The 27771-nt window shown below is 59.0% G+C and overlaps 1 protein-coding gene across 1 annotated transcript; it reads right to left on the bottom strand.

The window, feature by feature from the left end:
- Positions 1-1949: 1949 nt before the first annotated feature.
- RHBDF2 (rhomboid 5 homolog 2) lies at positions 1950-24525 on the bottom strand. The gene is made up of 19 exons (XM_054171043.1): positions 24418-24525; positions 13736-13859; positions 11492-11641; positions 11290-11396; positions 10447-10639; positions 10161-10373; positions 9092-9229; positions 8600-8733; positions 7919-8125; positions 7650-7761; positions 6672-6746; positions 6082-6243; positions 5833-5933; positions 5059-5122; positions 4847-4941; positions 4566-4641; positions 3796-3896; positions 3441-3594; positions 1950-2403 (listed from the first exon to the last, which is right to left on the bottom strand). The coding sequence occupies exons 3-19, from the start codon at positions 11615-11617 to the stop codon at positions 1984-1986; spliced, it is 2478 nt and encodes an 825-aa protein (XP_054027018.1). The 5' UTR covers positions 11618-11641; positions 13736-13859; positions 24418-24525; the 3' UTR covers positions 1950-1983.
- Positions 24526-27771: the final 3246 nt, after the last annotated feature.

Below are 27771 nucleotides of genomic sequence, written 5' to 3'. Positions count from 1 at the left end.
AGCACAATGCAGAGCCTCCTGGAGGGGAGAGGTCAAAGGCCCCCCTGCAACACAACACCCACAACTGGCCCAGGACAAGCTCTCTGGAAATGCCTTAGGCTGTTATGAAGCAGCAAATAAAGACTTGATGATGGTTTCTAGTACAGCCTCTGTGTGTTCCTGTCTCACGCTGATCATCAGTGGCCAGAGAAAGGGCACCAGTCAGCATGAGTCAACCCTCCTTGGAGCATCCCAGCTTTGGGGGAGACAGGGCAAATCCAGCCCTGGGTCAGTTGATAAAGGGTGGGATAGAGGCAAGGGTGATACTGACCTTGGGCATGGTCAGGAGGTGCTGTGGGTCTTTTTGCTCCAGATAGTTGGCTGCTGCTTCTGCTTGAGATGCTCCAAACCCTGCCTCCCTCACAGGGAGAGGCACTGGGGGGACAGATGGAGGAGTGCTAGGGGACACTACAGCCCTGCACATCAGGACATCGGCACCAGGCGCTCCCAGCCACACCAACCAACACCAAAACAACCAGAACCCTCTAAATGTGCCATGTCCCTAGGCCCAGGAAGGCAGAAGAGGCTTTGTGCATCTCATTAAATACAGGTAGAAATTTATTAAGGGGGGGGGAACCCACAGCTTTAAAAAAAAGTATCAAAAAGAGACAAAATGAGGTGAAGTGGCTGTCTTTGGCTGGAGCAGCACCAGAGGGACAGAGCAGGGCTGAAAACTGGCCCATGGCAGAGGGAAGCATGGAGGGACAGATGCAAGCAGGGAGGCAGGTGCCACAGATCTCCTGGGGTCACCTGGAGAGTGGTTGTGGATAGAGGGAGCCAAGCTCCCAGCCCTTGAATACTCATCCCAGGACATCCCCACGTTCCCCCATTTAACAGGGCTGAGACCCACCACTGCCAGGGTAACACATACCAAGGGACAGACAGCCTGGCACCAGTCTGGCTCCAAACCAGCCCAGGGGAGTCACCTGGACCCCAGGAAGGACCTGCCTTCACAGCATGGCCGGTGGGAGGGAGGAGGAAATGCTGGGGAGGAGGGCTGGGGGCAGGCAGGGACAGGGGATGGCGACTGCCCCAGCCTGGCAGCACCGTTTGAGGCAGGGTGGGGGTTACCTGGGTGTCTATGCTTTGAAAAAGGACAAAGGGTAACAGTAGGGACACAAGGCAGAAGGAAAAGGGGTCTGTGGGCTCCAGGAGCAGCCACACAAGCCCCGCCAGGGGTGTTTATCCTCTACATTTGCCTCCCAACGTGATACTAGAAACACTCCATGTGTTGCTTCTCTGCTTCCAAAAAGAGAAGTTCACTGAAATAAGAGAAAAAGCAGCCCCCCAGTACCCCAAGTCCTGCCTCTGCATCCAGTGAGGAACCCAAGTGAGGAAGCACCAGCCCTGGCCTTGGGGAAACACCAGGTGTGAGAGAAGGACTGAAAAAATACCTTGGAAGCTCAGCTCTGAATGCCCTGGGGCTATGCAGAGGCCATGAGGAGCCCAAGGTGTGGGAAACCCTTGGTTCAAAGAGCTGTGGATAAAAACAAGTGCCCCTGCAAAAAAGGGGGTCGTGTTCACAGTATGAGCTGCAGCACCCAGGGGCACAGAGGCAGGATGGGGCCCAGGGTAGGCAGAAGACCTCGGTCACTTCATTCCCGGGTGCTTTTGAGGCCCAGGGCTGGGAGCCCAGCCTGGCTGTGGACGTACAGAAGTCCCAGTCTCTCAGCCCTTGCTCCAGGCAGGCAGAAGCCGAGGTCGGTCCCCAGGCTGGTTATGGCTTTTCAGCACCAAGAGGCAGCCCCACGGGGGTGCAAGGCAGAGTAGCTCCAGCCCTGCTCCCCACCGCATCCCAACGATCGACAGGGGTGAGCCCAAACCCGCCCAGCCCCGAGGATGCAGCTGTGCCCGGAGCAGCCACCGTCTCCTGGGGGGAAGTGGTGAAGACCCGCCCCAGGGTCACCACCGGCACCTCTCCCAGCCCCGTCCCCGCCGGCAGGGTCAGTGCAGGACCTGCTCCAGCTCGTACTTCTCGCAGAACTTGCTGGTGAAGGGCAGGCAGGTGAGGTACTCCACCCAGCGCCAGTTCACGGGGTAGACGTAGAGCCAGACCACCAGCGAGGCGAAGAGCCCCAGGAAGACCAGCAAGGAGATGATGATCATGGCTCGCTTGCGGTACTTGTCCACCGTGCCGAAGGTGATGTAGGGCAGGAAGGCGAAGGAGAGCAGGAGGCCGCTGAGGAAGCCGAAGAGGTGAGCGATGTTATCGATCCACGGCAAGAGGCCGCAGACGAAGAGGAAGAGGACGATGCCGAAGAGGTTGAGGAAGGCTTTCCAAGGTTTCTCCAGCACTTGCCAGCTCTGGAAGAGCTCCACGAAGAGGCAGGCCAGCAAGCCAAACTGGGATCCCGCAGGGCCCACCTGCAGAGAGAGGGGAGCCACGGAAAGGATGAAGGGAGTGGAACATCTTCCCTACAAGGACAGGCTGAGGGCTCTTCAGCTTGGAGAAGAGGAGACTAAGAGCTGACCTCATTCATGGTTATAAATATGTAAAGGGTGAGTGCCAAGAGGCTGGAGCCAGGCTCTGCTCGGCGATGCCCAATGGCAGCACAAGAGGCAGTGGTGGAAGTTGAGGCATAGGAAGCTCCATGGAAACAGGAGGAAGAATTATTTCACTGTGAGGGTGACAGAACACTGGAGCAGGCTGCCCAGGGCGGTTGTGGAGTCTCCCTCTCTGGAAATATTCAGGGCCTGCCTGGATGAGTTCTTATGTGATCTGGTGTGGGTGATCCTGCTCCGGCAGGGGGGTTGGACTGGATGATCTCTTGAGGTCCCTTTCAGCCCCTAACATTCTGTGATGTCACAGCTGGACCCTGTGCATGTCACCCCACCTGGTCCCCTTGTGTCCCCAGGGACCAGCTCCTCCTTTGCAACGCTCATTTGGCTCCTGCAGCCCTTGTCACCAGTCACACTGGTGTAGGGCTCAGGGGTGGGAGCTCTGGCACGGGAGGAAGAGGAGGGGAGCATGCCGATGCCATTTGGGCAGAGGTGGTACTTTCCATGACTCAGCAGCCGGGCAGCATCACCTCCTCCCAGGTCACAGCCCCTGTGGCCCTGTCCTGACGCAGCCCTGAGGGGATTAGGGCTCTGGGTGTGATCTCATTTAAAGCCTGGCATGGTTTCGTTGCCAGCAGATTAGCCATCTGCCCGCCTGGGGACCCTGCACACACAGCGACACGTGGTGACGCGTGACCCGACGGCATGTGCGAACCCGACACATGGGGCAGGGATCACCCCCTGCCATGGGGACACCAGCCTGCCACAGGCACCCCTGCCAAATCCTGCCAGGGGATGAGAGCTCTCTGCTGCAGCCCCCAACCCAAAGCTCTGCCGAGGTGGGGGTGTCCTTGGGTCCCTGGTGGGGTCTGGGGTGATATGGGTAGAGTCCCTGCCCTCACCTCTGCCCGGTATGGCAGGAAGATGGCACTGGCCAGGTTGCCCGTGATGCCACTGAGGATAAAAATGATGGAGATGCGATGCCAGCCTGCCAGCTTTTCCAGGTCCCTCAGCACTGTCATCTGGAAAGTCACTGACACCAGGCAGTGGATGATGCTGGGGGGAGAGACCCTGCATTAGAGACCCCTGCCCAGACAGAGCCCCTGCCCAGTCCTCCCACCCACTGCCCTGGGCACGAGACACCTCCCTGAACACCCTCCACCATGTGCTGCTGTAGTCTGGAGGGGTCCTCCCCTCCTATCTTATGGATCAGAGACCATCCCAATGGACTCTCAGGCCCCCATCCCCACAGCTCACCCAGCGTGCAGGAACAGGGACAGCCACAGGCGGTAGAACTGGTCAGGGACCTCCGGGTTGAGGAAAGGCAGGAGGCCACAGACCTCGTCCAGGCAGTGCACCTACAAAGGTGGGGGAGGCAGGGGGGTAAACAGGGCTCAGCCCACACCCCAGAACCACAGAGAGCAAAAGATGGGTCACAGGGACACATGGCTGGAGATGCTACGTGTCAGTTGTGGAGGGGACACTGGGTTTGTGTGTGGCATCCACACTGTCTGGTCCTGGGGATGTAGTGACTGAGCATCCCCAAGACGTGCTGAAGGGTCATTTTCCTGCCCAGGAAGTGCCTTTCCCAAGGACACTGCTTCTGCCCAGGGGAGACTGGCTTGAGCCCTGCATTTCCCCTTGCCCCACAGCACCAAGGCAGGCAGCATAGCCTCATAGAATCGTTTTGGTTGGAAATGACCCCTAAGATGAAGTCCAGCCATCAACCCAACACCACCATGGCCATTAAACCATGTCCCCAGGCGCCGTGTCCACATGTTTACTTGAACATCTCCAGAGATGGTGATTCCATCACCTCCCTGGGCAGCCTGTTCCAATATAAAACTTTTTCCTCATATCCAACCTAAACCTCCCCTGGCACAACTTGAAGCCATTTCCTCTTATCCCACACTATGCATCCTCCCTGCTCACACCCATCCCAGGATACTATGAAACCCTTTGACATCAGCAGGACAAGGTGTGACCCAGCTGCTGGCATCGTGTCCCAGGCCCCCAGCCCTGCCCACCTGTGAGCAGAGCGTGGCCTCCTCGTGGAAGTAGCCGTGCATGAACTCGCAGTACTCCCGCGTGGTGATCTCACAGCTGGGCAGAGGGCAGGCAGAGGGCTTGCTTGGGGCAGGGCTCACTCCCTGCTCCCCCAAGCATCCCCCTCTGCTCCCCCTCAGCCTCCACGTTTCACCCCCAGCCAAGGCACTGTAACCACTCTCTCCCCGCTGGCTCAGCTCCAGACACAGCTCAAGAGAGTCAAGTCAAGCCCAGGCTAGGTGCCTCCATCGCTGTGACCCACCTGCCCTTAGTGCCAATGCAGCAGGGCCTGCCCTTGATCTGGCAGTCCAGGTGGGCAAAGCCTGTGTGGTTGGTTTTGGTCTCATAGGTGCAAATCTACAAGCAGGAGAGAGAAGAGCTAGATCAGGGTCCAGCCCCAGGCTCTCCCCGCCGCCCCCTGCCTGTTGTGCTTCCCATGGAGCCACCCAGATTGTGATGGTGCCAGGCTCCTACCGGCCACTTGGTGATGTCGTCTGGCCACACATGAGGTGGGTTGGATGCTGGTTCCTCACAGGTTCTGTCAGAGGGATGTGAGTGGGGAGTCAGGACAGGTCTCACTCAGCACATGCCTCCTTCCAAACTAGTAACCCCACTTGGGGTCAGCCCCAAGATCTGGCCCTTCCCCTGGCTAGGGAGGGATCATACAGCCTGGTGTCCTGCAAGACCCCTACAATCCCTACAACAATGTCCTGCAACATCACAGCTGAACCCCACAGCACTCACTCTCTCTGACAACCCCATCAATGCCCCCTTGCAGCATCACCCACTTCAGTGGAGCAGGGTGGGTGGGGACCAGTGCCAGACAACAGCACTCCTCAGCTGTGTCTCCAGCTCACCCATTGCTGTCTGCATTCAGGACAAACCCCACTTCAGTTCCCCACTGTTTCCCTCTTATCACCCTCCTGTGGTGTTTAAGAGCCCCCAGCCCCTTGAACAAGAGAATTCCAGGTGTCCAATCTGGAAATAGCCTCAGAAAGCACTTCCACCACGTCCCATACAGTTGGGTGACCACAGTGCCTGTATCCAGAACCAGGCCCCAGCTGTCACAGAATCATAGAACTGTCAGGGTTGGAAGGGACCTCAAGGATGCATCCAGTTCCACCCCCCCTGCCATGGGCAGGGACACCTCACACTAGATCAGGTTGCTCACAGCCACACCCAGCCTGGCCTTAAAAACCTCCAGGGATGGGGTTTCCATCACCTCCCTGGGCAACCTGTGTCTCCTACCTGGGGTCCTGGTGACACACAGCCCCTGATGTCCTCTTCTCCCCCGAGTCCATGGCTGGTGCGTTGGTGCCTGGCCACTTGATGAACGTCGCCAGAGTCTCCTGGGGAGGACAAAGAGGCAGAGGAGGATGCTAGCAGTGAGCGCACAGCTCCGGCCCTGCACGCACCCCGCCCTGGTGCTGCCGAGGGCAGCGATGGGCTCCCCTTCTCCCCGGCGAGCCCAGCGCTCGCGGCGGCGGCAGCGCGCACCGAGCAGTCCTGCGGCAGGGTCTGGATGCAGCCGGAGTTGTCGTTCTGGACGCAGCAGCCGGAGCCGCGCTCCCGGTCCCGTTCCCGCTGGATCAGCCGCTCCACCTGCCGGTCCTTCCGGATGCAGGGGGAGAACTTGGCTCCCAGGTGAATCAGGTCGATCTGACAGGGAGAGGTCAGTCCAGGGGATGCTGTGTGCCCTCCCCTGCCTTGTCACCCCATACCTCCCCGCCCTCCAGCTGCCCCCAGGGAGAGTTCAGCAGGGCCACAGGGTCCCCACAGGTGACAGCCTCAAGTCTCTCTTACCCCAGTGTGGGGAAGGTGGATGGGAAGGGGACAGGGTTTCTTCTGACCATCCCACTGTGATGGGATGCAGCTCTGGGAAGTGCTGCTGAGTCTCCAGCCTGGGGTGGAGGCAGAGGCAGAGCCCAGAGGGATGGGGCCACTGAGGGCTGTGGGGTAGCAGGCTGGGACAAAGGGTTGAGCTCTCCCCCTGGGAGCACCCCCAGGAGCCTCCTCAGTCAAGACAGAAGTAGAGGGCAGTGGAGGGCAGAGTGTTGGGCAAGGGGTTGTGATGGCAGAGCCCTTACCGAGCTGGGCCCAATCCAGAAGTTTTCCTGCTGGATGTACTTGACGCTCTCGTAGACACCCTTGTTCCTCAGCACCTACAGAGCCAGGATGGGGTCACCTTCCACCAAATGGACCAGGACTGAGGGTGCAGCTCTCTCTCCTTCCATTAATGGAGGCCTAAGCAGACCCCTTGGCCACAGGGATCCCATCAGCAACGTGGGAGGGAGAGCAGCTCTGCCCCCAGCACCCACGGCACTGCATCATGCCATGGACCTCCTGCCCCAGCCACTTAATGGAGCTTCTCCCACATCACGAGCCAGCAGCACCCCAAGATGCTCCCAGCCCTAAGGAGGGACCACAACAGCATGGGACACTGGTGGCCATGTCCCTCTAGGAAGGTGGATGCCTGCTCTTCTCTCCAGCCTGTGTGCTGAGGAAGCAGCACAGCCAGCTGCAGGTTCCCAGGATTAAGCCCAGAGGGAGCATCACCCCTCCAAAGTGTTGAAGGCACCACCCACGACACCAGCCTGGCTTTTCCTCAAGCAGCTGGTTGCCATTTCAGAGCCAGACACGTCACTGAAGAGCTGACAGGGGACAGTCCTGGCTGGTAGCTCTCAAACTTAGCTTAGAGAAGACGAGACTGAGAGGTGACCTCATCAATGTTTACAAGTATGTAAAGGGTGAGTCCCGAGGGGCTGGAGCCAGGCTCTGCTCGGCGGTGCCCAATGACAGCACAAGGGGCAGTGGTGGAAGCTGAGGCATAGGAAGCTCCATGGAAACAGGAGGAAGAATTGTTTCCCTGTGAGGATGATGGAACACTGGAGCAGGCTGCCCAGGGGGGTTGTGGAGTCTCCCTCTCTGGTGATATTTAAAACCTGCCTGGAAGTGTTCCTGCGTGATCTGGTGTGGGTGATCCTGCTCTGGCAGGGGGGTTGGACTGGATGTTCTCTCGAGGTCCCTTCCAGCCCCTGAAATTCTGTGGAATTCTGGGGACTTACTAACTCTGTCGTCACGTGCTGGGCGAAGCCGATGGGAGCGATGCCGTAGGTGCCGATGACCAGCAAGGTGATGAGGATGTGCACAAAGGTGATCCAGTAGGTGAAATATGGCCTGGGGAGGAAAGGACCCCAGGCTGGAGCAGCTCAAGGACGGCTGGGCAAAGGGACCCTCTGCAGGCCCCCAAGCATCGAGGGACACACACACATCCCAAATACACCTGGGGAAGCCTCAGGGGGCTCTGTGGCCGTCCCAGGGGTCCCCCCCTCACCGGTGGCTGTCGGTCATCTCCAGCTGGGACTGCACGATGCTGCTGAGGCTGCGGCGGTAGGTCCTGTTCAGCCACTTGCCCACCACCCCCAGCCCGTAGTAGCGTTTCTTGCGGTCGAAGGCAAAGTGCTTGACCTTGGAGGCGATGCGCCGGCCGCGCCGCGGCGCCGTGCCGCTGCAGGTCGCCGGCAGCCGGACACCCTCCTGCCTGCAGAGACAGCACAGGAGGTTCCACCTCAATGCAAGGAGGAACTTCTCTCTGAGGGTCACAGAGCACTGCCCAGAGAGGTTGTGGTGTCTCCTTCTCTGGAGACTTTCAAGACCCGTCTGGATGCGTTCCTGTGCGACCTGTGCTGGATTCTGCTGTCCTGCTCTGGCAGTGGGGTTGGACTCAATGAGCTCCAGAGGTGCCCTTCCAACCCCTAACATCCTGTGATCCTATGAAACCACCATGTCTGCTGACAGGGGCCAGTGGAGAAATGCCACCACATACAACCCCACGGCTACACCTGACAGCTGCAGAGAGCCAGAGGGTGGTGGAATGAGGGTTAGAGGCACCTCTTGAGGAGTGAGCCGGAAGTACCCAGTGCCACACAGCACGGATGAGTGGGGACACTGTCCTGACTGCAGCAGGGGACCTGGGTAACCCTGGGGGCAGCATTCACTGAGAGCTGGTACTCACGGGGTGGGCTGCTCCACCTCGGGGGACACCCTGGCATCATCCCCCACTGGGTGCATGCGGAGGTACGTGGCTGACAGGGGCGGCGACTCAAAGACGTCATCGGGCATGGAGTATGTTTCGTCATGCATGTCCATCTGGAAGGAGAATGGAGACCTCCAGGATGTGTGTGATGAGTGAGAAACCACCTCCTGCTTGAGTGTGCCCATCACCAGGGCATCCTGGCTCCAGAGTCAAGGGAGGGGGAATCCCCACTGACACCCTGCACTGCACGCCACAGGGTGTGAAGTGTGCACACAATGGTGGCGACACTCACTGCCACCCCTAAGGAGCATCACCAAGACTAGGAGGGGGCTCCACAGCACTGGGCACAGTGGCCACTGATGTCCCTGCTCGTAGGGCAGGGTGAAGCACTGGCATGAGGGTCCCTGCCAGAGCTCTGCTCTGCATCCAGCCCCTGTGCAGAGGCACCAGGACCCCTCCCTGGCATGGAACAGCACTTGCCTTGCTGAAGAAGGAAGAGTCCAGGGTATCAGCGGCATCCACCATGTCCTCATCCATGAAGCTGGGGAACAAGAAGCTCCTCTTGTTGCTCCTCTGCTTGGGAGCCAGTGGCTCCAGGACGGAGCGTCCCTTTTGCAGGGGAGGCAAATGAGGGTCAGCAACCAGAAGCCCCCCAGTTTTAGCAGCAATAAGGGTTTCTCATGGCCTCCCTCCCCAGAGCAGAGTGCCAAGCATGACATCCCGACAGGCTGCCTGGGAAGGGCAGGCAGCAGGAGCTGGCAGCAGATGCTGCCTTTAGCTCCTCAGAGCCAGCGTTGGACCATGACCATGTTAGTCACCATGACAGGTGAACTCCAAATCCTCTGTTTGGTACTGCTCCCAGAAACCTGACCCTGAGGCTTGCCCAGGGCTCCCCAGGGGCTGCACAGTCACTGGAGAAACTAACCGTGGCAGAAGGGCTCCCGACTCCTCAATAAGGAAGCCCAGAAGCTGTTTTTTTCTAGGGATGTCATGCAAGGTAGTTCCACTTTGGTGGCTCAGTTTCAGCCAAACTTCTCTTTCTAAGCAGAACTTGGGTTAAAAACCACCAGCCTCCCACCTCAAACCCATCCTGGAGGCAGAGCGAGCTCTGGGAGAAGCAAAAAGCCACGAGGCAGAGATGATGGCTGAGGGACAGGGCTGAAACCTGACTTGGGTAGAAAATGCCAGCATCTTAAGGGGGCCTAACAAGAAGGCTGGGGAGGGACTCTTTAGGGTGTCAGGTAATGATAGGACTGGGGGGAATGAAGCAAAACCAGAAATGGGTAAATTCAGATTGGATGTTAGGAAGAAGTTGTTCCCCATGAGGGTGGCGAGAGACTGGCACAGGTTGCCCAGGGAGGTGGTGGAAGCCTCATCCCTGGAGGTTTTTGCGTCCAGGCTGGATGTGGCTGTGAGCAACCTGCTGTAGTGTGAGGTGTCCCTGCCCGTGGCAGGGGGGTTGGAACTGGCTGAGCCTCGAGGTCCCTTCCAGCCCTAACGATTCTATGATTCTGTGATCCCCCAGGTCCCCAAAACTCACGCGGAGAAGGGCTGCAGCCGCCTTGAAGCTCATGTGGGCGACAGATTCCCTCTTCCTGCGCGGCAGGCGGCCGTGGCCGGAGCGGATGCTGTTGAAGGATGCCAAGGAGACGACGCCAGGGGTGAGCGGGGGCAGGACGTGGTGAGGGGTGTGGGGACGGTCGGTCTCATCGGGGTGGCGGAAGGGACGGCCCCTGGCCAGCGGGTCCACGATCTGGAGGAGGCAAGAGAGGGCTCAGCGCTGCCAGAGCAAGGCTGGGAGCTGGACCCCATGCCCCGAGCTCTACCTTGGGCATCTTGGCGGGCTTGGGTGACTCGGTGCCTTGGAAGGAGGGCACCTCCTGGCTGGGCAGCTCCATGTCGCGATAGGCAGGCTTCAGCTTCCCGTACCTCAGGCTGCAGTGCTGCAGGCTCTTGCGCTGCCACTGCTGCCGCTTCCCCTCCCAGTCGCCGCTGATGCCGAACCATTGCGCCGTGCCCCTGCACACACCATGGGCAAGCTTGGCACCCAGCTGGCCCCTTCACCCCAGGTACTGCCATCCCACCCTGGCATCCCCTCCAGCAGATGGGTTGGGTTGGGGTGTCTCAGCTCAGCCTGCAGCAGGGTGGTTTTGACCTGGCTATGGGTCAGGAGAAAGGAAGGAAAGAAGCAGGGGAAAGGATGCTGCAGAGGGCTGCTGGCCTTTAGGTCTCCCTGGAGCTGTAACTCCACTGAGACTTGCACCTTGCACAGGACACTGCATCAGCTCTGGACTGCAGCAGACATCCAGCTCAAGGTGATTGTGAAGGTCCTACATAAACAGGGCAGAAAAACAACCCCAGCATACAAAAAACAATGCTGTGAATTAGCACTGAGCAGCCCTGCTGCAGGACTCATGGCTGAGCTTCACAATCTTAAAGGTCTTCTCTGACCAAAACAATTTAGTGATTCCATAACCTTCCCCTGGCAGACACCAGTGGCTCAGAGCAGATCCACACAAAACCTTCCACGGTGTTCCCTTCCAAGTTCCAGCTTTCCATCTCAGTCCCAAGTCCTCTGCCCATACCCACAGCACCCCAGCGGGCACCAAGGGATCCCCGTGGCGGTGACCCGGCCGCCGCCCACCCCCAGGGCCGCTGGCAGCTCTCACTTGCGGATGCTCTGGGACAGGGAGGTCTGCCGGCGGAAGCCAGGCCGCCGCTCCCAGCGGGGCTCCTGCAGGCTCTTGCTCTTGCGGTAGATGGGGACCCTGGAGGGCTGGAAGGCAGAGCAGGGCGTTAGGGAGGAGAGGGCACAGGGGACGGCAGCTCCCCGAGGCCAGCGCGGGATGGATGCAGGTTCCCATCACTCACCTCCTTCTGGGCGCCCTCCTCCTCTGCCTCCCGAGGTGGGATGACGATGGAGAGGTTCGGCGGCTTCTTGCTCTGCAGGCGGCTGCTGCTGGAGTGGCTGCCCCCATTCTTGTCACCGGCTGACATCTTGGGCCGGTGGTGGCTGGCAGGCTGGGAGGGTGCAAGGAGTCAGCCAGAGAGGAAGAAATATCTCCTCAGGAGCTTGTGCATGGGGTGCTAGTCACAGATGAGGCCTCACTGGTGGGATCTCACCACCTGCAGCTCCCTGAGCTGCTGGCCACACAGCTGAGACCTTGCCAGCATCAAGGTGTGTCCCCAAGACCTGCACCCCTTTGCCAGTTTGAGTGGACAGGAGGGCTTCCATCACCCACCTGCTCCCAGTCCCCCCGGACCACCAGCATGAGCCCTTCACCTGCTGGAAGCTGAGCAAGGGATAGCAGAAGGGACAGGGTCAAAGCATCCTTGTCAAGTGGCTTGGGGACCCTTGGGTTTCAGACCCTGTCAGGATGTACCTGACCAGCTCAGCATGTATGGGAGATACAGGAGGATTCCTGCCAGCCCTGGCCAGGCTCATGGCACACAGCTGTGGCTCTCAAGACACAGGGACACTGTGCTCCCCTGGGTTTGGCACAGCAAGAAAGCTGAGGAGAGATCACAGGCAACCTGGGGGGAGTGTGCAAAGATCTCACCTTGCCCATGCAGGTGGGAAGGGAGAGGATACAGCCAGGCAAGGGACATGCAAAGCCTGAAAATACACAAATCACCTGCCCACCCTGCACATGGGGAAAGGCTCCTGCTGCAGTGAGAGGGGCTGGGGCAGCCTGTGCCACCACTGGCCACAGAGCTGGGGCCTGCCATGTGCTGGGGTTCCCCGTGGGAGGGAAGATGTGGGATGTGCCCCTCCAGCACGTGCTTGCAGCCATCAGGCTGGGAGATGGAATCCTCCCTGGCAGCTTGTGCAAGGAAGGGGAAGCTTAACAGCCAAGAGGTGGTTATAATTCCTTGGTCAATCCCCTCCTGGGGGTCCTGGCAGCTCAAAGCAAAGGTAATTCCATCCGAGCACAAGGAAGCAAATCCCAGATCCTATTAGGGGCTGTGAAGGATCTCAAAGGGAAGCTCAGTCTCTTCTTGTTGTCCCCCCCAGCCACATGCCAGTGCCCAGGGGACCCACACAGGTCTTGTGAGCATCCCTCCTCCTCCTCCTGGCACAGCCACGGCCATGGGGATGGTGCCACCTGCTGCACTCACTGCATGCAGAGAGCACCAAGCTCTGCTGTGGGCTGGCCACAAGGACCAGCATCCCCATGGAACCTGCTCTCGAGGGGAGCTGGGAACTGGCCCTTGCCATCCAAGGGGGACAGTAGAGTCCCTGGGTGGGGACCAGGTGTCCCTCTGGGGCTCCCCTGCTGCTGCTCATTGAGCTCAGAGCTCAGCAGTGCTGGGCAGAGCTCAGCACATGGCCTGGCCCTTCTCTTTGCCCAGGACCACAGTAACCAGCCCAGCTGCACGGCCTCATACCCCACTCTGCTCTGGTCAGGTAAGAGTGCTCCAGCAGTCAGAAGAGCAATTGGGACCTCCCTGGCCCCCTCTGCAACAGGGTCTCCCACCTTGGCAGCATGTTCCAGAGCAGGCAGAGGCACACTTTGGTAGTTTCCCCAGCACAACCCTCTCCTCAGACCCACAGCAAGCAAAGTCTGGCTTTAAGGGTGTGGGGTCCCTGTGGGACCAGTTCCTGGGGGAAGGAGGTGGAAGGGGTTGGCAAGAGAGTCCAGGACAAGCTGGGCTGCCTCCTGTGGCACTGGTTGAGGAGCCAGAGAGCAGGGATGGGGTGAGACACTGGAGGCATGTGGCAGGGGGAACAACAAATGCAACCCAAGTGGTCGTTTCACAGAGATCCCTCTCATAGAGGGGAACCAGCAGGGTCCTCATTCCTGAATTAACCACACTCTGCTCCAGCCTTGGCAATACATCAGTTCTTGGTCAGGATGTGGACAGGAGGGTGCAAGGAAGCCCTCACATAAATGGTGCTAGGACCAGGCAGGATGCTGCTGCAGGCAGACTATGATCTCAGACAGCATCCCAGCACCTTGACTGTCCCCCCTCCCCTGAAGCACCAAAGCAGCACCCAAAGCTCAGCTGCTGCCTCACCCCTCACTGCCCTAAAACACCAAAACTGGGAGCAAGCAGCCCCCAAAACTCTCCTGAGGTCTCAGCCAGTGCCAGTCTCTGACAGGGTCTCCCTACCTCATAAGAGTGGCAGGGATCCCACGCAGTATGTCCTGACAGCAAACACCAGTGGTGGCCTTCCTCTTCCTCCTCTGTCCTTCAGGCACAAGAGCCCTGGAGCCTAAGCTTCAAACTCCTCCTGCTGGGGAGAGAGGATGGAATGAAAAACCAGGTGAGGAAACACAGGAAGATGTCAGGTGAAGGGAGAGCAAAGCTCACCAGCTTCCCAGGCTATGGAGATCGGGCTGCTGGCGGCTGGACATCAGTGACACGGGTGAGCCACTGGCCCAGGGCAGCAGGAGGAGGAGGAACTGTTTGCAGCAATGCACCTTGCTCTGGAGGGACAGGCAGGGGCTTTTCACCTGCTGCTGCCCGGCAGAGCTCTCGGGAAGCCAGGCAGGAAGAGCAGGCATGGAAGCCAGTGCCTGGCTGAGGTATTTAAGAGCTGCTGGGCTGGGAGAACGCCAGCCAGGCGGTCCAGCCCCACTAAGCAAAACTTTCCATCTCACTGGTGAGCTGGAGACACTGTTTGTTTTTGTCCCTGGGCAGCCAGTGATGAGCACAAGATGCCAGCTGCTCTGGAGAGACCGGGATGGGAATGTAGCAGAGTCACAGCGAGTCCCAGGACACCCTCATCCTCCTCCAAGCCCGGGGTAGGGTCTGACCCAGCCAGAGGCAGAGAAATCGGAATCAAACTGTCTAGAGGTGCAAGAGAATATGGTGCTCTTGCATGGCCGTACTGTTACACCCCTAGCTCAAAATCCTCCCCTGAACTGCTCCCATCACAGCCCAGGCAGCCCTTGGCAAGAGCCTCCATGCTTCCTGGGGAAGCAGCTCTGCAGCCCACTTGAAAGCCTGGTCCCATTCCCCACCAGTTCCCCAGGCAGTGTGGGTGGAGGGATGGATCTGGCCTCCCCTGAGGCGATGCAGCTCCCAGGGGAGCTGGCACGACCCAGTGGGCACCTGCTATGGTGGGCACCTGCCACCCCTGTCACACGGTGCAGCTGGAGCAGCTTCCACAGCTTTGTGTGGTAACGCAATGTTTGGCGCTGAGAGAGAGAGGAGGGAGGGGGAGGAGAAGGAGGAGGAGGAGGGGAGCAGCCTCTGGGGGCTGAAGTCCCCTTGGCCACATAGGTTGGTGGCACAACCACCCCTGAGCACGGATCCTGACCCATAAAAGGTTTTACCTCATGCCAGCCATAGAAATCCCCCAGGGATGGTGCTGGGAAGGTGTTTTCCAGCTCCCCACGTGTTTGGTGCTGGCACCCAACCCCTCCAGTGCTGGCACCCAACCCCTCCAGTGCTGGCACCACTCTCGCCCAGCACCAGAGCTCAGCTCGTTCTCAGCGTGAGAACAAGCGAGTGAGCTGGCACCTCCACACACAGCAAGCCCATGATGACCTCAGCCCTCTGAGGTCAGCTCCTCTCAGCTCCTCTTCCTCCCTGGGTCCCCTTCACCCTTCTAGCCTCTGGACAAAGGACTATGCCACCAAGAACATCGCTCTGCCCAGCAGCACCAGCACCAACTGCCCCATCTGCAGGGCACAGCCTGGTCCCCAGGGAGCTTCAGCCTCATCTCCAGGCACTCAGGGTGGATATGGTGGTGGGACAGGAAAGAGAAGTGAGGAGCAGCATGCTGGTGTGGTGGGAAGGGCTATGTGAATGTTCTATGTGGGGACAAAGCGGTGACAGCAGCAGGAAGGTGATGGACAAGGGACATGACACTCAGCACACCCTTAGCTTGGTTGGAGCTGTGCCTGCAGCTGGTAGAAGTGTCCCTGGAAAGCAGTGTCACTACAGTCTGGAAAAGATCTCCAGGGAGAGAGAAAAATGCACTGGGGACACTGCCATCACCTGCAGCAGTGCAATAAACAGGCAGAGGGGTGGCAAGGAGAAACCTGATGTGACCAACAATAAGAAGAGCTCCCCTGCCACCACCACCTTCCCTCTCAAAACCATCTACTGAAGCTCACCAGAGCCTGACACCCAGCAGCAAGGGATGTGACCCTCACTCCAGCAGGGGAGCAGCCTCCATCTCCTCCCAGGAAGGCAGGTATGTTGTGGCCACTGGTGAGCAACTGGAACAGGTTTGAGTCTTCAACCAGGCAAGACACAGGGAGGGCAACCAGGGCTGGCTCCTAGCCCTGGGGTGAATCATGCCAGATGCTGACCCAAGGAAGCACGCCCAAGGAGGAAAGTGATGGAAAAAGTGACATGGCTTGTCCAAGGCCTCGCTGTGGGACATGCTGGGATGCTCTGAGCAACTGAAAAGGACCATCAGCAAGGCCAAGCAGCAACCTGCAGAGCAGAGCTGGGGACAGCCAAGCACAAGCACCATGAGACACCAGAGACAGCCCTGCAGAGCAGCTCTGGTGGAAGGGGATGCATGCAGGGCACAGCAGGTGAAGGGAGGCTCAGAGAAGGATCAGGATCACTCTTGCCGAGCCTGTTGGCGCTGGGGGAGGCAACACTACCAGTGCTGGAGCAAAAGTGCATCAGGCTGGAGCAATTAAGCTGGGAGGAGAAGGTGGCTCTGAGCCACCCGATGGTGTGGAGCCGGGAGAAGGACCCCTGTGAGCACCTGAGCACCCATCACACCCACCACCCTGAGCACACCAAGCCCCTGCTCTTCCCTCTCCATCTCTGTAGGGGTGAGAAAGGGGTCAGTGATGGCAGGGAGCCCCCAAAAGCCCCCGCGGCCACCAGCACTGCTGGCAGCCAGGGCTCCATTAGGCAGAGGAGCCGCTGCTGCATGCCCATAAATGATTCACGAGCAAGTTAAAGACCTCTCAAGGCTGGAGCCTCGTTAAAAAGTGCTCCCAGTTATTAAGAGGCTGGGATAGGGGTGCCAACGAGTCCAATGCTGCGGAGCACTGAGCCCCTGCAGCCTCACACCCCAGGAGAGCGCCCCGAGCAGCCGCCCAGCGCCGTCCCCGCTTCTGCTTCCTTTCAAACAGCTTTTCAGAGTCTCAGGTTTCAGGCCGGAGAGAAGCAGCCCAGCACAAACAGCTCTTGAAATGAGACTGGAAAAAAGCAAAAGCACAGAAAACTTCTGGCATGGGGATCTAAATGTCTTCATCTTTTTCTTCCTTCTCAGGAAGCCCAGACCTGTGCGTGCCTCAGACCCTCACGGACCTGCTGAAATGGGGAGACCGGGACAGCAGTGACCCCCAAGCTGAGGAGCAGCCAGGCTCTGGCTGCTGCCTCCCTCCTCTCCACCTCAGCTTATTTTTGGTGCTTTGTGCACGTAGGCTGCTCTTTAAGGGACAAAATACACTGTATGGCACCACTGCAGGAACCCTTCTGTCACTAAGGGACTTTATGCCCCTGTACAGCCCCACACCAAAGCACAGAACCACCCCCAGCCCACCCCCAGCCATTTCACACAGCCTGATTTGTTTTCTCCTTCCAACACAGAGAAGGTAGCTCCATCTTCTCCCTACATGTGCCAGCCCCACTGCAAGAGGGGCTGGTCAGCAAACCCTCAAGGTTTTCTCCCTCTGAGCCTCGAGAGAGCACTGCTGTGTTTCAGGGAGTATTTTAAGCTGCTCGCTGCCTCTCCTGCATTACTGAGGCACATGGTCAGCACTGAACACCTGCAGAATCATCAAATTGTATAGGCTGGAAGAGACCTTTAAGACCTATCCAGTCCAATCGTTAAACCAGAGCTGCCAGGTCACCACTAAGCCATGTCCCTCAGCACCACATCTACCCAGCTCTGAAATCCCCCCACGGGCAGGGACTCCACCACTGGCCTGGGCAGCCTTTTGGGGAAGAAATTTTTCCCTAAGGTCCAACCTAAACCTCCCCTGCTGCAACTTGAGGCCATTTCCTCTTGCCCTACTGCTTGTTAACTGGGGAGAGGAGACTGACTCCCAGCTGGCTCCAGCCTCTTGTCAGGGAGGTGTAGAGAGTGAGGTCTCTCCTTAGCCTCCTTTTCTGCAGGCTAGACAACCCCAGCTCCCTCAGCTGCTCCTCACAGGACCTGTGCTCTTCACCAGCCTTGCTGCCCTTCTCTAGACACCCTCCAGCACCTCAACCTCCTTTAATCCTGCTCTCCAGCCCGGCTGCTGGGGTAGCAAGATGGGGATACAGATGCTGAGTGGGTGACAAGGACCTGGCCAGTCCCCAGGTGTGCAGGCAGCCAGCACACAGCTCGCTGCCCTCAGGAAACCCTCTCCTGGTTTCCAGGGCAGGCAGGACATTGATTGGGCAACTCTGCAGCAGGTTTGCTCAGCCTGGGCAAGCCTGGAGCTCACGGCACACCCTGGAAGGAAGCAAAGCTGCTGGGGAGATAGAGCGGTGCTGGCCGGCGGGGGGGGGGCACGCTGGGTGCTGCTGATAAGGGCAGAGCCCTGCCCGCCGAGGGGAGGGGAGGGAGGGCAGGGGGGCCAGGGGAGGGTGTGCGGCTGCCCGCACCGCTGCACCAGGCAGCCATGTGCCAGGGTTCGATCACCGGCAGCCTGCGCGGCTCCAGTCCCTCCGGCAGCCCCGGGGGATGCTGCTGGGGTCCGCACGGATTGGGAAGGGTTCGCCTGCAAGAGCTGGGAGCGGGTGGAAAGAGCCACACGGAGGAATTCCTCCACTGTTTCCCAGCCTCGTTAACTTTTACCAGCACGACACCCTCACAGTCCCGGCAGAGCAAGTGCCAGGCACTGGAATGGGCTTCAGGCACTGGAATGTGCTGCCCAGTGGTTGAGTCCCCAACCCTGGATGTGTTTAAAGGCGATTTGAACGTGGTGCTTGGGGATATGGTTTAGGGGTGAACTTTGCAGAGTAGGGTTCTGGGTTGGACTTGGTGATCCTGAGGGTCTGTTCCAACCTGAATGTTTCTGTGATTCCCAGACCTGCTGGGATGGGTGGCAAGCTCCAGGGAGCCAGGTTCCCTCTGCACCACTGACCACCCTCCCCACTCCCCTTTCCCAGGGGCTCCATGGGGTCATAGAATCACAGAATGGTTTGGGTTGGAAGGCATCTTTCAAAGTCATCTAGTCCAACCCCCCCTGCAACTAGAGCAGGTTGCTCAGGGCCACAAACAGCCTGGCCTGGAATGGTTCCAGGGATGGGGCATCTACCTCTGGGCAACCTGGGCCAGGGTCTCTCCACCCTCAGTGTAGAAAACCTCTTCCTTCTATCTAGTCTATCCACACACCCCCACCAGAGAACCTCAAGCATGTGGCACTGCACAAAGCCACCCCCTGCTTCCTGCAGAGGAGATGCACTGGCCAGGGCAGTGGGTGCAGCTAGTGGGGTCCATGGCTGCACAGGAGGACCCCCAGTCCACCAACCTAATCCTTGGGCTTGAGCCCACGCCAAGTGGGGACCAAGCACGTGGAGGCTTTGAGCCACTCTGACGGTTTTGGAAAGAGCAAAGGGCAAAATCTCTGCTAGCAGTGAGGGAAGTGAGGGCAGCTCCACCAGTAAGACACTGTGGGGGAGGGGGTCATCTGCTCCCCAGCAGCAGCCCAGGCAGGGCTGCAGCACGCTGCAGACCCAAGGGAAGCTCTTTTCCGGGCGCCACACAGATTCCCCAGGCCACCACGACTGATTTAACTTGGTTTTATCTGAGAACTGAGTCATTACTCAGAGCTGCTCTGACTCCTTCTTATCTTGGCTTAAGCATGGGGTGCATGGGCACCATGGTTTGAGTGCTTTGACCCTGGCTATGCCTTTTGGAGGGGTCCCAGGTTGCTGTTTACCCAAGCCAAGGAGGTCAGCCTGTCTGCAATCCCCACGCCACAGGTCAATACTGAGTTAATTCTCACTTCCCTCTGCAAGAGGACAGTGGGGGTGGAGGGGGTCATTTCTTCCTCCAGTTCTTCTGCAAAACTCATTCTGACAGCAGCTCTTGGTGTAAGGGCTCAGGCTGGACTTGCAGACTTCCCCAGTCCCATGCTGCCTGTTTCAGAGAGCACCAGGCTGGGATGAAACAGCCCAGATTAGAGAAAAGGTCCCCTTGCCAGGAGCTCTGAGCATCCCTCCAGCACGAGGGCTGCAGCAGCAGGAGGTAGTGCTCAGCTCTGCACATGAATTGAGCTCATCCCAGGCAGAAGATGAGCCCTGGGCCCCCTCAGCTGAGGCTATCTCTGGGGACAGGCTCCTTATCTCAGCAAGCCCATTTCAAGGCACTCACAACATGGTTGCTCACCCTGCTGTCCGCCCTGCAAAAGGAGAGGCCCAGATGGACAGCAGCAGCCTCCTTCAAACCTTCCCTGGGGCAAATAGCCTCAAAAAGAGGGAACAAGGACCTTAGGGTGTCCCTTTATAGATGAAGGTGTCACCTCTGCTGGCAGGAGGCTGGGAGCTGCCCCTTGGACATCCCATTCAGCTTCACTGCTCCCTTGGCCCCCAGGCTGGTCCCACTCCTCTGCATAGTAACTGAACAGGACCCAGTCCTCAGCCTCATTTGCTTTGCTCCCAATTGCCACCAGACCAGAAGCACCCAGGTCCATACCCTGTCAAGAAAGGCCCAACTGGGAGCAGCTCATCCCCATCCAACACAGCACACATCCAGCATGAGGAACCCTACATTCACTGCTGCCTGTGGAAACCATGTGATGCTCTTCCTGTACCACAGCCTCACTGTGGACCCTTGCCAGCAACACTCTTTGCAGCCTCTTGGCTGCCAAGAGCTGGTGGTGGGGTCTTCCCCATCCTCCTGCCCACTATCCCAACCCAGGGGGGCTGCACCCACAGGGAAGCCACACAGCTGGCTGCAGGTGCTGGGCTTTAAGGAGCCATTTTTAAGTCTTCCCCAGCAGTGCTCGACCTGGCTTGAGCCACCACGTGCATAAGCCAACTTCACCCATGGAAGAGCCTTCTGCCAGCAGTGTGGTGCCAGTCCTGGCAGGACTTCCCTGCTCAGGCCATGGAGGAGCTGAGGACAGGGGCAGGACACAGCAATACAGAGCCTCAGGGGTTTGCCCTGGCTGCCCTAGGGCATGGCATCCAGCCTTTGGGCTCACATGTAGGAGGTCACTCCCAGCCCTGCCCTGGCATTCCTGCAGGCTGGAGAATTACAGGGATAACCAGGGCAAATCCAAGGCACAAGCTGCCACGTGATGCTTGGGAAGCGAAGGCAGCTCCACAATGCCAGCAGCAGCCCAGTGGCACGGGAGGGGCAGAGGCACATTAACCATCTCAGAGGGAACCAGCCACATCTCTCCTGCCATGAGCAAGTCCATCAGCCCAGATAACTACAAAGAGTCAGCCCCAGGATGGGAGCAGAGGGCAGGAGCATCCCATCAAGGAGTGACTGGTCACTGCACAGCTGGACATCCAGGATGGAGACCACGTCACCCCTGCACCGGCAGATTTCTCCCTCCCATCTGACAGCAGCAGCCTGGGAAAAGGTTGAGGAGCATTGCTGGGCACTGCCCTGCTCCCTCCCTGCCCCCTGCCCTGCTACAGCCCCTAGCACCACAGGCATGGAGTGAGTCATTTGCACCCACACTCCCCCACCTTGGGGTATGGCCACAGACCTTCACGCTTTCTGACTCCTTTGTAGCACTTCAGAGGAGAGGAAGCTGAGGCACTGTGATACAATGAGACTCACTGCCTCCCACTGCCCTGGCAGGCAGGGAGCTGCTCCCTTCCTTGGGCAGTTGGTAAGGGCTTCCATCTGGGTAACTGTAAGGAGCTCATTAAAGTTACTGGGGAGGAGAAGCCCTCACATGCAAACCCCATGAGGATTTGAGTTCCACGGCGAGTGCAGGATGCTCCTCTGCCCTCCCAAAACAGTTATTTGAGGGTTGCCTCTGCCTCATCCTCAGCTACTGTGACCAGCACCCCATGATGCCAGCCCTTGGGATGCAGGTCTCCAAGGACAAGGGGGACACAGGAGTCCCATGTGGGAGCCAAGCAGAGGGCAGGGCTAGTTCTGGAGCCAGCCAACATGTGGGGCTACTGCAAGGCATCCTCTCTGGGTCTATCATAATCCAAAGCATCACATGCTCCCAAACAACCACATCTCCTGGATCCTTGTAATTAAAAGGGATCATACCAGTCCTGCTGGGGCTCATCACAGTACCAGACATCTCCTGGCCCAGCAGGAACCAGTGGTAATTAGACTTTATGGTCCCATCACTTGTGGGCTCACACCGATTGCAACAATTAGTTTTCAGCCTCCACTGACTGACTCCTTTGGTGCAGAGCACCTGCCAGCACCAAGCCCATGATCACTTCTCAGGGCTCAGGACCCTGCAGAGCTCCAAATGACTGTGGGAAAGGTGGCAAAGTCTTGGGAGCCCCATGCTCACCTGGGCAGCTCCCAGACAGGGCTGCCCATAAAACAGGCAAGTAACAGCAGGAGAAGGCCAAGTCTTGTCCCTGCAGAGTGTGACACACTGGCACAAATGCCTTAGGACAATGGGACCAGGGCTCCCACTCTCCTCACAACCCCCTCACTGGCTGGCTTTCGATCACCTGTCTCTCACGTTTTTGGCCATGAGCCCTGGTTTGACCACCAGCTCATCCCAAGAAGAAGAGTAGGGATGTATTTGCTCTGCTCCACTGAAACAGTTAGGAGAAGTAAACAAAACTCAGACCCAGAAGACAGCCATGTGCTTGTCTTTCAGCTCAGTGCAACCAACCACTGCCTTAACTCCCCATCTCCCCCAGTGCATCCCAGGGAGCACAGCCTCACAAAGCAGCATGGAGTCTCCTTCTCTGGAGAGGTTCAAAACCTGCCTGGATACGTTCATGTGTGGCCTGCCCTAGGAGAACCTGCTTTGGCAGTGGGGTTGGACTAGATCATCTCCAGAGGTCCCTTCCAACCCTCCCACTCTGTAATTCTGTGACCCAGCCAGACCAGATTCGCAGCCCCACACTCCACATCCCCATTCCCCAAGCTGCTCTCCCAGCATCTGCTGGCATCTATTGTTCCTCCTGCCAGCATCCACGCTCCACCAAGCACTCACACGTGCAGCTGAGAGCAACACCAGGCTCAGCTTCATCTTGCAGAATCTGTACTGGGGTGGCTGTCTCAGCACCAAACCCCACTGCCCCCAAACTGTGGTTTACCCTTTCCCACCCCGGGGCTCGCAGCACCTGCAGGTGCAGTTTCCAGCGCAGCTGCAGCGGTGCTGGTGCAGCAGGGCTGCTGAGGCTTGCTTTGGTCACCCACTTAGCAGCAAGCAGGAGCGAACCAGACAAAGGCCACCCTCCAGAGGGCCAACCAACAATAGGTGTTGATCACCCTGCTAACTGCAAAGGAGCTCGGAAGGGCAGAGCCCAGGCAAGGCAGGTGGGGAGCCCAGGGAAACACTTGTGAAACCACTAGTGCCAGAGCAGGCTGAGGCAGCTCTGGTTTCTCCCAGGCAGGCACGGCTGCAGTTGAACCTTCCAGCTTGTTTCAGAGGTGGGACATTCCCAAGCTGGTTAGTTCCCACTTGGGAAACAGGCAGGAGCCAAAGGACACTCCTTCAGAAGGCACAATGGAGTGAGCAGAGCCAAGCGGCATTTCTCCACTCAGGACAGCCCCGGTACCGGGACAGGGTGTGCTCACTCTGGAAATCCCCAGGACTGACCCCTCCGGGACCTGGTGCACACAGGCAGGACAATGTCCCAGCTCCCCATGGCCTCTCGGCGGGAAGGATGACGCCAGGCTGGGGAGGAGGGCAGGCACTTCCTCTTGCCGCAGGGACACAGTGGCAACAACCTAGCCTCCCGGGTCCCCTTTCCCCGACAGAGCCTGGGCACGGGGAGCTAGCTCAGAGCGCCGTGGGCACCGTGAGCTGGCTGTGGGAAAGCCCGGAGGGACAGCCTGGTCCCGCTGACTGGCAGCAAGGCAGGGCAGGACTGGGATGAAGCTCAGCCCCACCCCTCTGCTCCAAAACTGTTGAGCACCAGCAGCATGAACCCCAGCTGGCTAAAACATCCATGCCCAGCATCTCAGGATGCAGGGACGGATGCAGGACGCCTGGACCCTCCTGCTCTGGAAGGGCTTTGTTTGCTTGCAGAGGGCTGGTGGCAGCATCCACCACTTCAGGCACCACGTGCAAGCCTTTAAACCAAACCTCAAACCAGCAACAACAACAAAGCCCCGGCGTCGGCAGGCGGCCAGCGGGAGGAGGATGCTCGGCTTGGATAGAGCTGGAGCGGGCAGGGATGCAGGCACCCTCACCTGCCCTCATACCTGGCTTCGAGGTTGCTGCCACTTCTGAAGGGCTCTGCCAGCCCCACTAGCCTGGCACGGGGAAAACCCACCGGTACAAAACCACACGCCTGCTTGCTATCAGCCCATCGGCTTCAGAAAGTGGGTTAGGGCTTTCCACCCCAGACTGGACAAGGGGAGAAGGCACAGGAGTGGGCAGGGCCCCCCTCTCCCGACCCACAGTTTCCCTTCTGCGCGGTTGGGTCATCCTGCTGGGACATGCACCCACTTGCACCCCAGGAGGAAGAGGAGGAAGAGGAAGGTCCCCCCACGAATTCGTCCGGGCTGCTCGCCCTAGAGGCACCAAGGGGGGTGAGGAGCACCGCTGCAGCCGGGGCAGGGGTCTCCGTGCCGCCCGCAAAGGCCCCGGGGGCAGGGGCAGGTGCTCAGCGCCCGCAGCCGGCAACGGGCCGGGCGGGAGGCACGGGGCGGAGGAGGAAGCTGTCGGGACGCGGCCGGTCACAAAGCAGCGACAAACCAGGCGGCGGCGAAGCAGCGCGGAGGTACCGGCACCCCCCGCCCCGCTCCCACCCTCGGCCCCGCTCACCTCGGCACGGCCACAGCCCCGAACCCCAACCCCGGTTCCAGGAGTCCCGCTCCTGAGTCCCGCCGGCACCGGCCGCCACTCGCCGTCGCCGCCTCCACCTGGGCCGGGCGGGACCGGGGGCGGGGAGCGGGGAGGGGGAGTGGCTTACGGGGCGGGGCTTGCTGGGGACGGCGCCTCATTGGGGCGGGGACGTACTGGGCGGGGCTTAACGGGGAGGGGATCGCGGGGGCGGAGTCTTCTCCCGGGGCCGCCCGGGACAGCGCCCGCCCGTGGCGTCAGCCGTGGGTGCTCAAGTGTTTCCTCACCCGGTCACCGAGAACCGCCACACCGGGCCTGAGCCCTTCGAACTCCTCCAGCCCTCTGCACCTGGGGCACTGGGAATGAGGAGCTGGGAACAGGCGCTGCTGGCACAGGGCGCTGTTGGAGCCGGGCACTGCTAGGACCAGTCACCAGCAGGACCAGTCACTACTAGGACCAGTCACCAAGTAGGACCAGTTACCAGTAGGACCAGTTATCATCAGGACCAGTTATCATCAGGACCACCCACTACTAGGACTGTCCACTATTAGGACTGCTGATAATTAGGAATGATGATATTAAGAATGTTGATAATTAGGACCAGTCACCATTAAGACTGATTAGGATGGGGCACTACTGTGACTGATCACTTTCTGGACTGGCCACCATTAGGACCAATCACAGTTAAGACTAATCACTGTTAGGACTGGGCACTACTAGGACTGGACACAACTAGGACTGGTCACTATCACAAGTGAGACTCTTGAACGTGTCCAGAGAAGGACAACAAGGCTGGTGAGAGGCCTTGAGCACAGCCCTATGAGAAGAGGCTGAGGGAGCTGGGGTTGTTTAGCCTGGAGAAGAGGAGGCTCAGGGGTGACCTTATTGCTGTCTACAACTACCTGAAGGGAGGTTGTGGCCAGGAAGTGGTTGTGGCCAGGAAGGGGTTGGTCTCTTCTCCCAGGCAATCAGTGCCAGAACAAGAGGACACAGTCTCAAGCTGTGCCAGGGGAAGTTTAGGCTCAAGGTGAGGAGAAAGTTCTTCACAGAGAGAGTTGTTAGCTATTGGAATGTGCTGCCCAGGGAGGTGGTAGAGTCCCCATCTCTGGAGGTGTGCAAGAGAGGTTTGGATGTGGCACTTGGTGCCGTGGTCATGAGGTCTTGAGTGACAGGTTGGACTTGATGATCTTTGAGGACTTTTCCAACCTTATTGATTCTATGATTCTAAGTGCCCACCTTTGGGACCAAGTCACCATTCAAACCAGTCACTGTTAGGACTGGGCACTATTAAACCCCAGGACATGACCCTCTTAACCCTCTTCCGCTCAGCGGGGACCCAGCATGCCCAACGTGGTGCAGGCTGGCACAGTGCAGAGAGCGTTGCGGGCACAGGCCTGTCCCGCTGGCTGGGCTGGATCTGGGTGACACATGGTGGGGCCGGGGCAGTGGGCAGCGGCCGCAGAGCCGGTCCTGTTGGCTTCAGCAGCAGTGAGTCACCAAGGGCCTGGCAGAGCTGAACTGGGGAACTGCCCCAGCTGCCACCACCCCCAGTACTGTGTCCCTCTTCAGTCACAAGAGCCTCACCTCCAGCTTCCTCCTGTCCCTGCAGAAGAGGTGGGATCCCAGCAGGATTTGGGGAGCTGAGGAGAGACCTTCATAGGCTGGGTGTGGCATGGCTGTGCAGTGCTGAGGTGGTTGTGTGGCAAACACACCCTGGGCTTGCCATAGAATCAATCCTGGCCCATGACTTGCTAGGGGTCTCAGCTGAGCTTGGACTGAACCCACAGCCAGGACCAGGCTGTAACTTTGCCTCATCTTCATGAATATTGATATTGCCTTTGTATTAGCACATCTGCTGTGCTAAAATGGTCCCTGGGTGCTGCAGCTTGGGTCTACCTTGGATTCACTGATGTCTAGCAGGGCATTCAGCTTGCATGGTCCCTCCACCTGCCACCTCTGGGGGTTCTTGCTCAGCAAACCTACTCCTGCTTCATGGTAGAAAAAAGGTGGGAAAAGCTTTTGGTTCCTCCCAGAGCCTTTGAAGTTGTGTTCTGAAGCAGGTGGAGAAAGGGGAGAGCCCAGCCAGTGCTGGGATGTGTGGCTGGTCATGGATGTCCCATTGTGGGCAGTGCCATGGGGCAGGTGGCTGCTCCCTGCCCATGACTCAGATCTGAGGTAGGGGTGAGGTTGGGGGTGTCCCCAGCTGCAATCTGGGGCTGATGGCAAGCAGAGACCTGTGCCAAGATGCCAGGCACAAAACCCCTGTGTCTAGGAGAGGATGGATCTTTGTCTGGGACAAACAATGGCAAACAAAACCATTGCTGCCATGGCCCCACCTGCATCTCGCTCCAATGCTTGGAGCTGTGGGACGTGTCCTTCCGTGGAGGAGCTAGGCAGAGCCCCATGCAGGCTGGAGAGGCCCACAGAGGGAAGGAGAGAACAGTGGCTGCCACCTGTGCCAACCCCGTGGAGCGTTGGGCAATAAGGAAGCGAAAGAAATGACCGAAAAACCCCCAAGGCAGCAACGTCAGGGAGTTGTGTCAGCACGCCGGGGAGATGCTCTGCACAGCACTTCCCTCTCTGGGGCAAACCACCCCATAGCCTGACCCAGCCAGCAACGTCCTCACTGGTGTGTCCCCAAAGGAAAGCAGGGAGGGGACACAGTGCTGTGCACCCTGGCACCGAGAGACCTGTCTCAAGCAGGGTGAACCCTGGAGCCGTGCCAGTGGGTGACCTGCTGGGAGCCCCTACTACCCCTACTGGTGCCAGCACCAGGGCTGGGACATCTGAGCAGATGCTCTGGGACAGGGAGGGTACATGGCTTGCCCCAGCCCTCCCCCCAGGTCCCCACTCTCATTCTATCTGATCTCTCTGAGGGTAAAGACAAAATGCCTGTCCCTGGTGCCACCAATACCTCGGGCCGCTGCCAGCCGGCACAGCCCCGTAGCGGGCAGGTGCCCGCTGTGCCAGCCCGGGGCCGTGGCTGGCTGCCTGCAGCGGTGCCGTTCCCGGTGCGAACGGCAGAGGCCAGGCCACGGCCACGCTCAGCAGCGCTGGGAGCGGTCTGGGAGCTGCTCCCAGCAGCAGCAGGGGATGCTCAGCCCCTGCCATTCCTCAGCGCTCCTTTCCCTCTCACTTCCATCTTGCCAGCATCCAGTGCCCCACTGCCCCTTCCCCACTGGTGCCAGTGGTTAGGGCAGGGGTGCCCAGCCCCTGAGGAACACGGGGCACGCTGAGACCTCTTGGGTTTTGGTGCTTCATGCAAAGATGGGACTAGTTTTTCCTCTTAGGCAAACTGGGAACCCAGGTCTGGTTCTGTGAGGGCAGAGTGGAAGG

The sequence above is a fragment of the Dryobates pubescens genome, chromosome 20 (assembly GCF_014839835.1).
Source record: "Dryobates pubescens isolate bDryPub1 chromosome 20, bDryPub1.pri, whole genome shotgun sequence".
Lineage (NCBI taxonomy): Eukaryota > Metazoa > Chordata > Aves > Piciformes > Picidae > Dryobates > Dryobates pubescens.
The sequence above is the reverse complement of the archived record's forward strand: the minus strand, read 5'-3'. Positions and strand labels throughout refer to the sequence as shown.

Coding starts and splice junctions, on each gene's coding strand:
- RHBDF2 (XM_054171043.1), bottom strand. CDS start 11,617: ATGTCAGCCGGTGACAAGAATGGGGGCAGCCACTCCAGCAGCAGCCGC. Junction 5,934..6,081: donor CCCTGCCGCAGGACTGCTCG/GTGCGCGCTGCC, acceptor TGTCCTCCCCAG/GAGACTCTGGCGACGTTCAT. Junction 5,123..5,832: donor GTGTGTCACCAGGACCCCAG/GTAGGAGACACA, acceptor TCCCTCTGACAG/AACCTGTGAGGAACCAGCAT.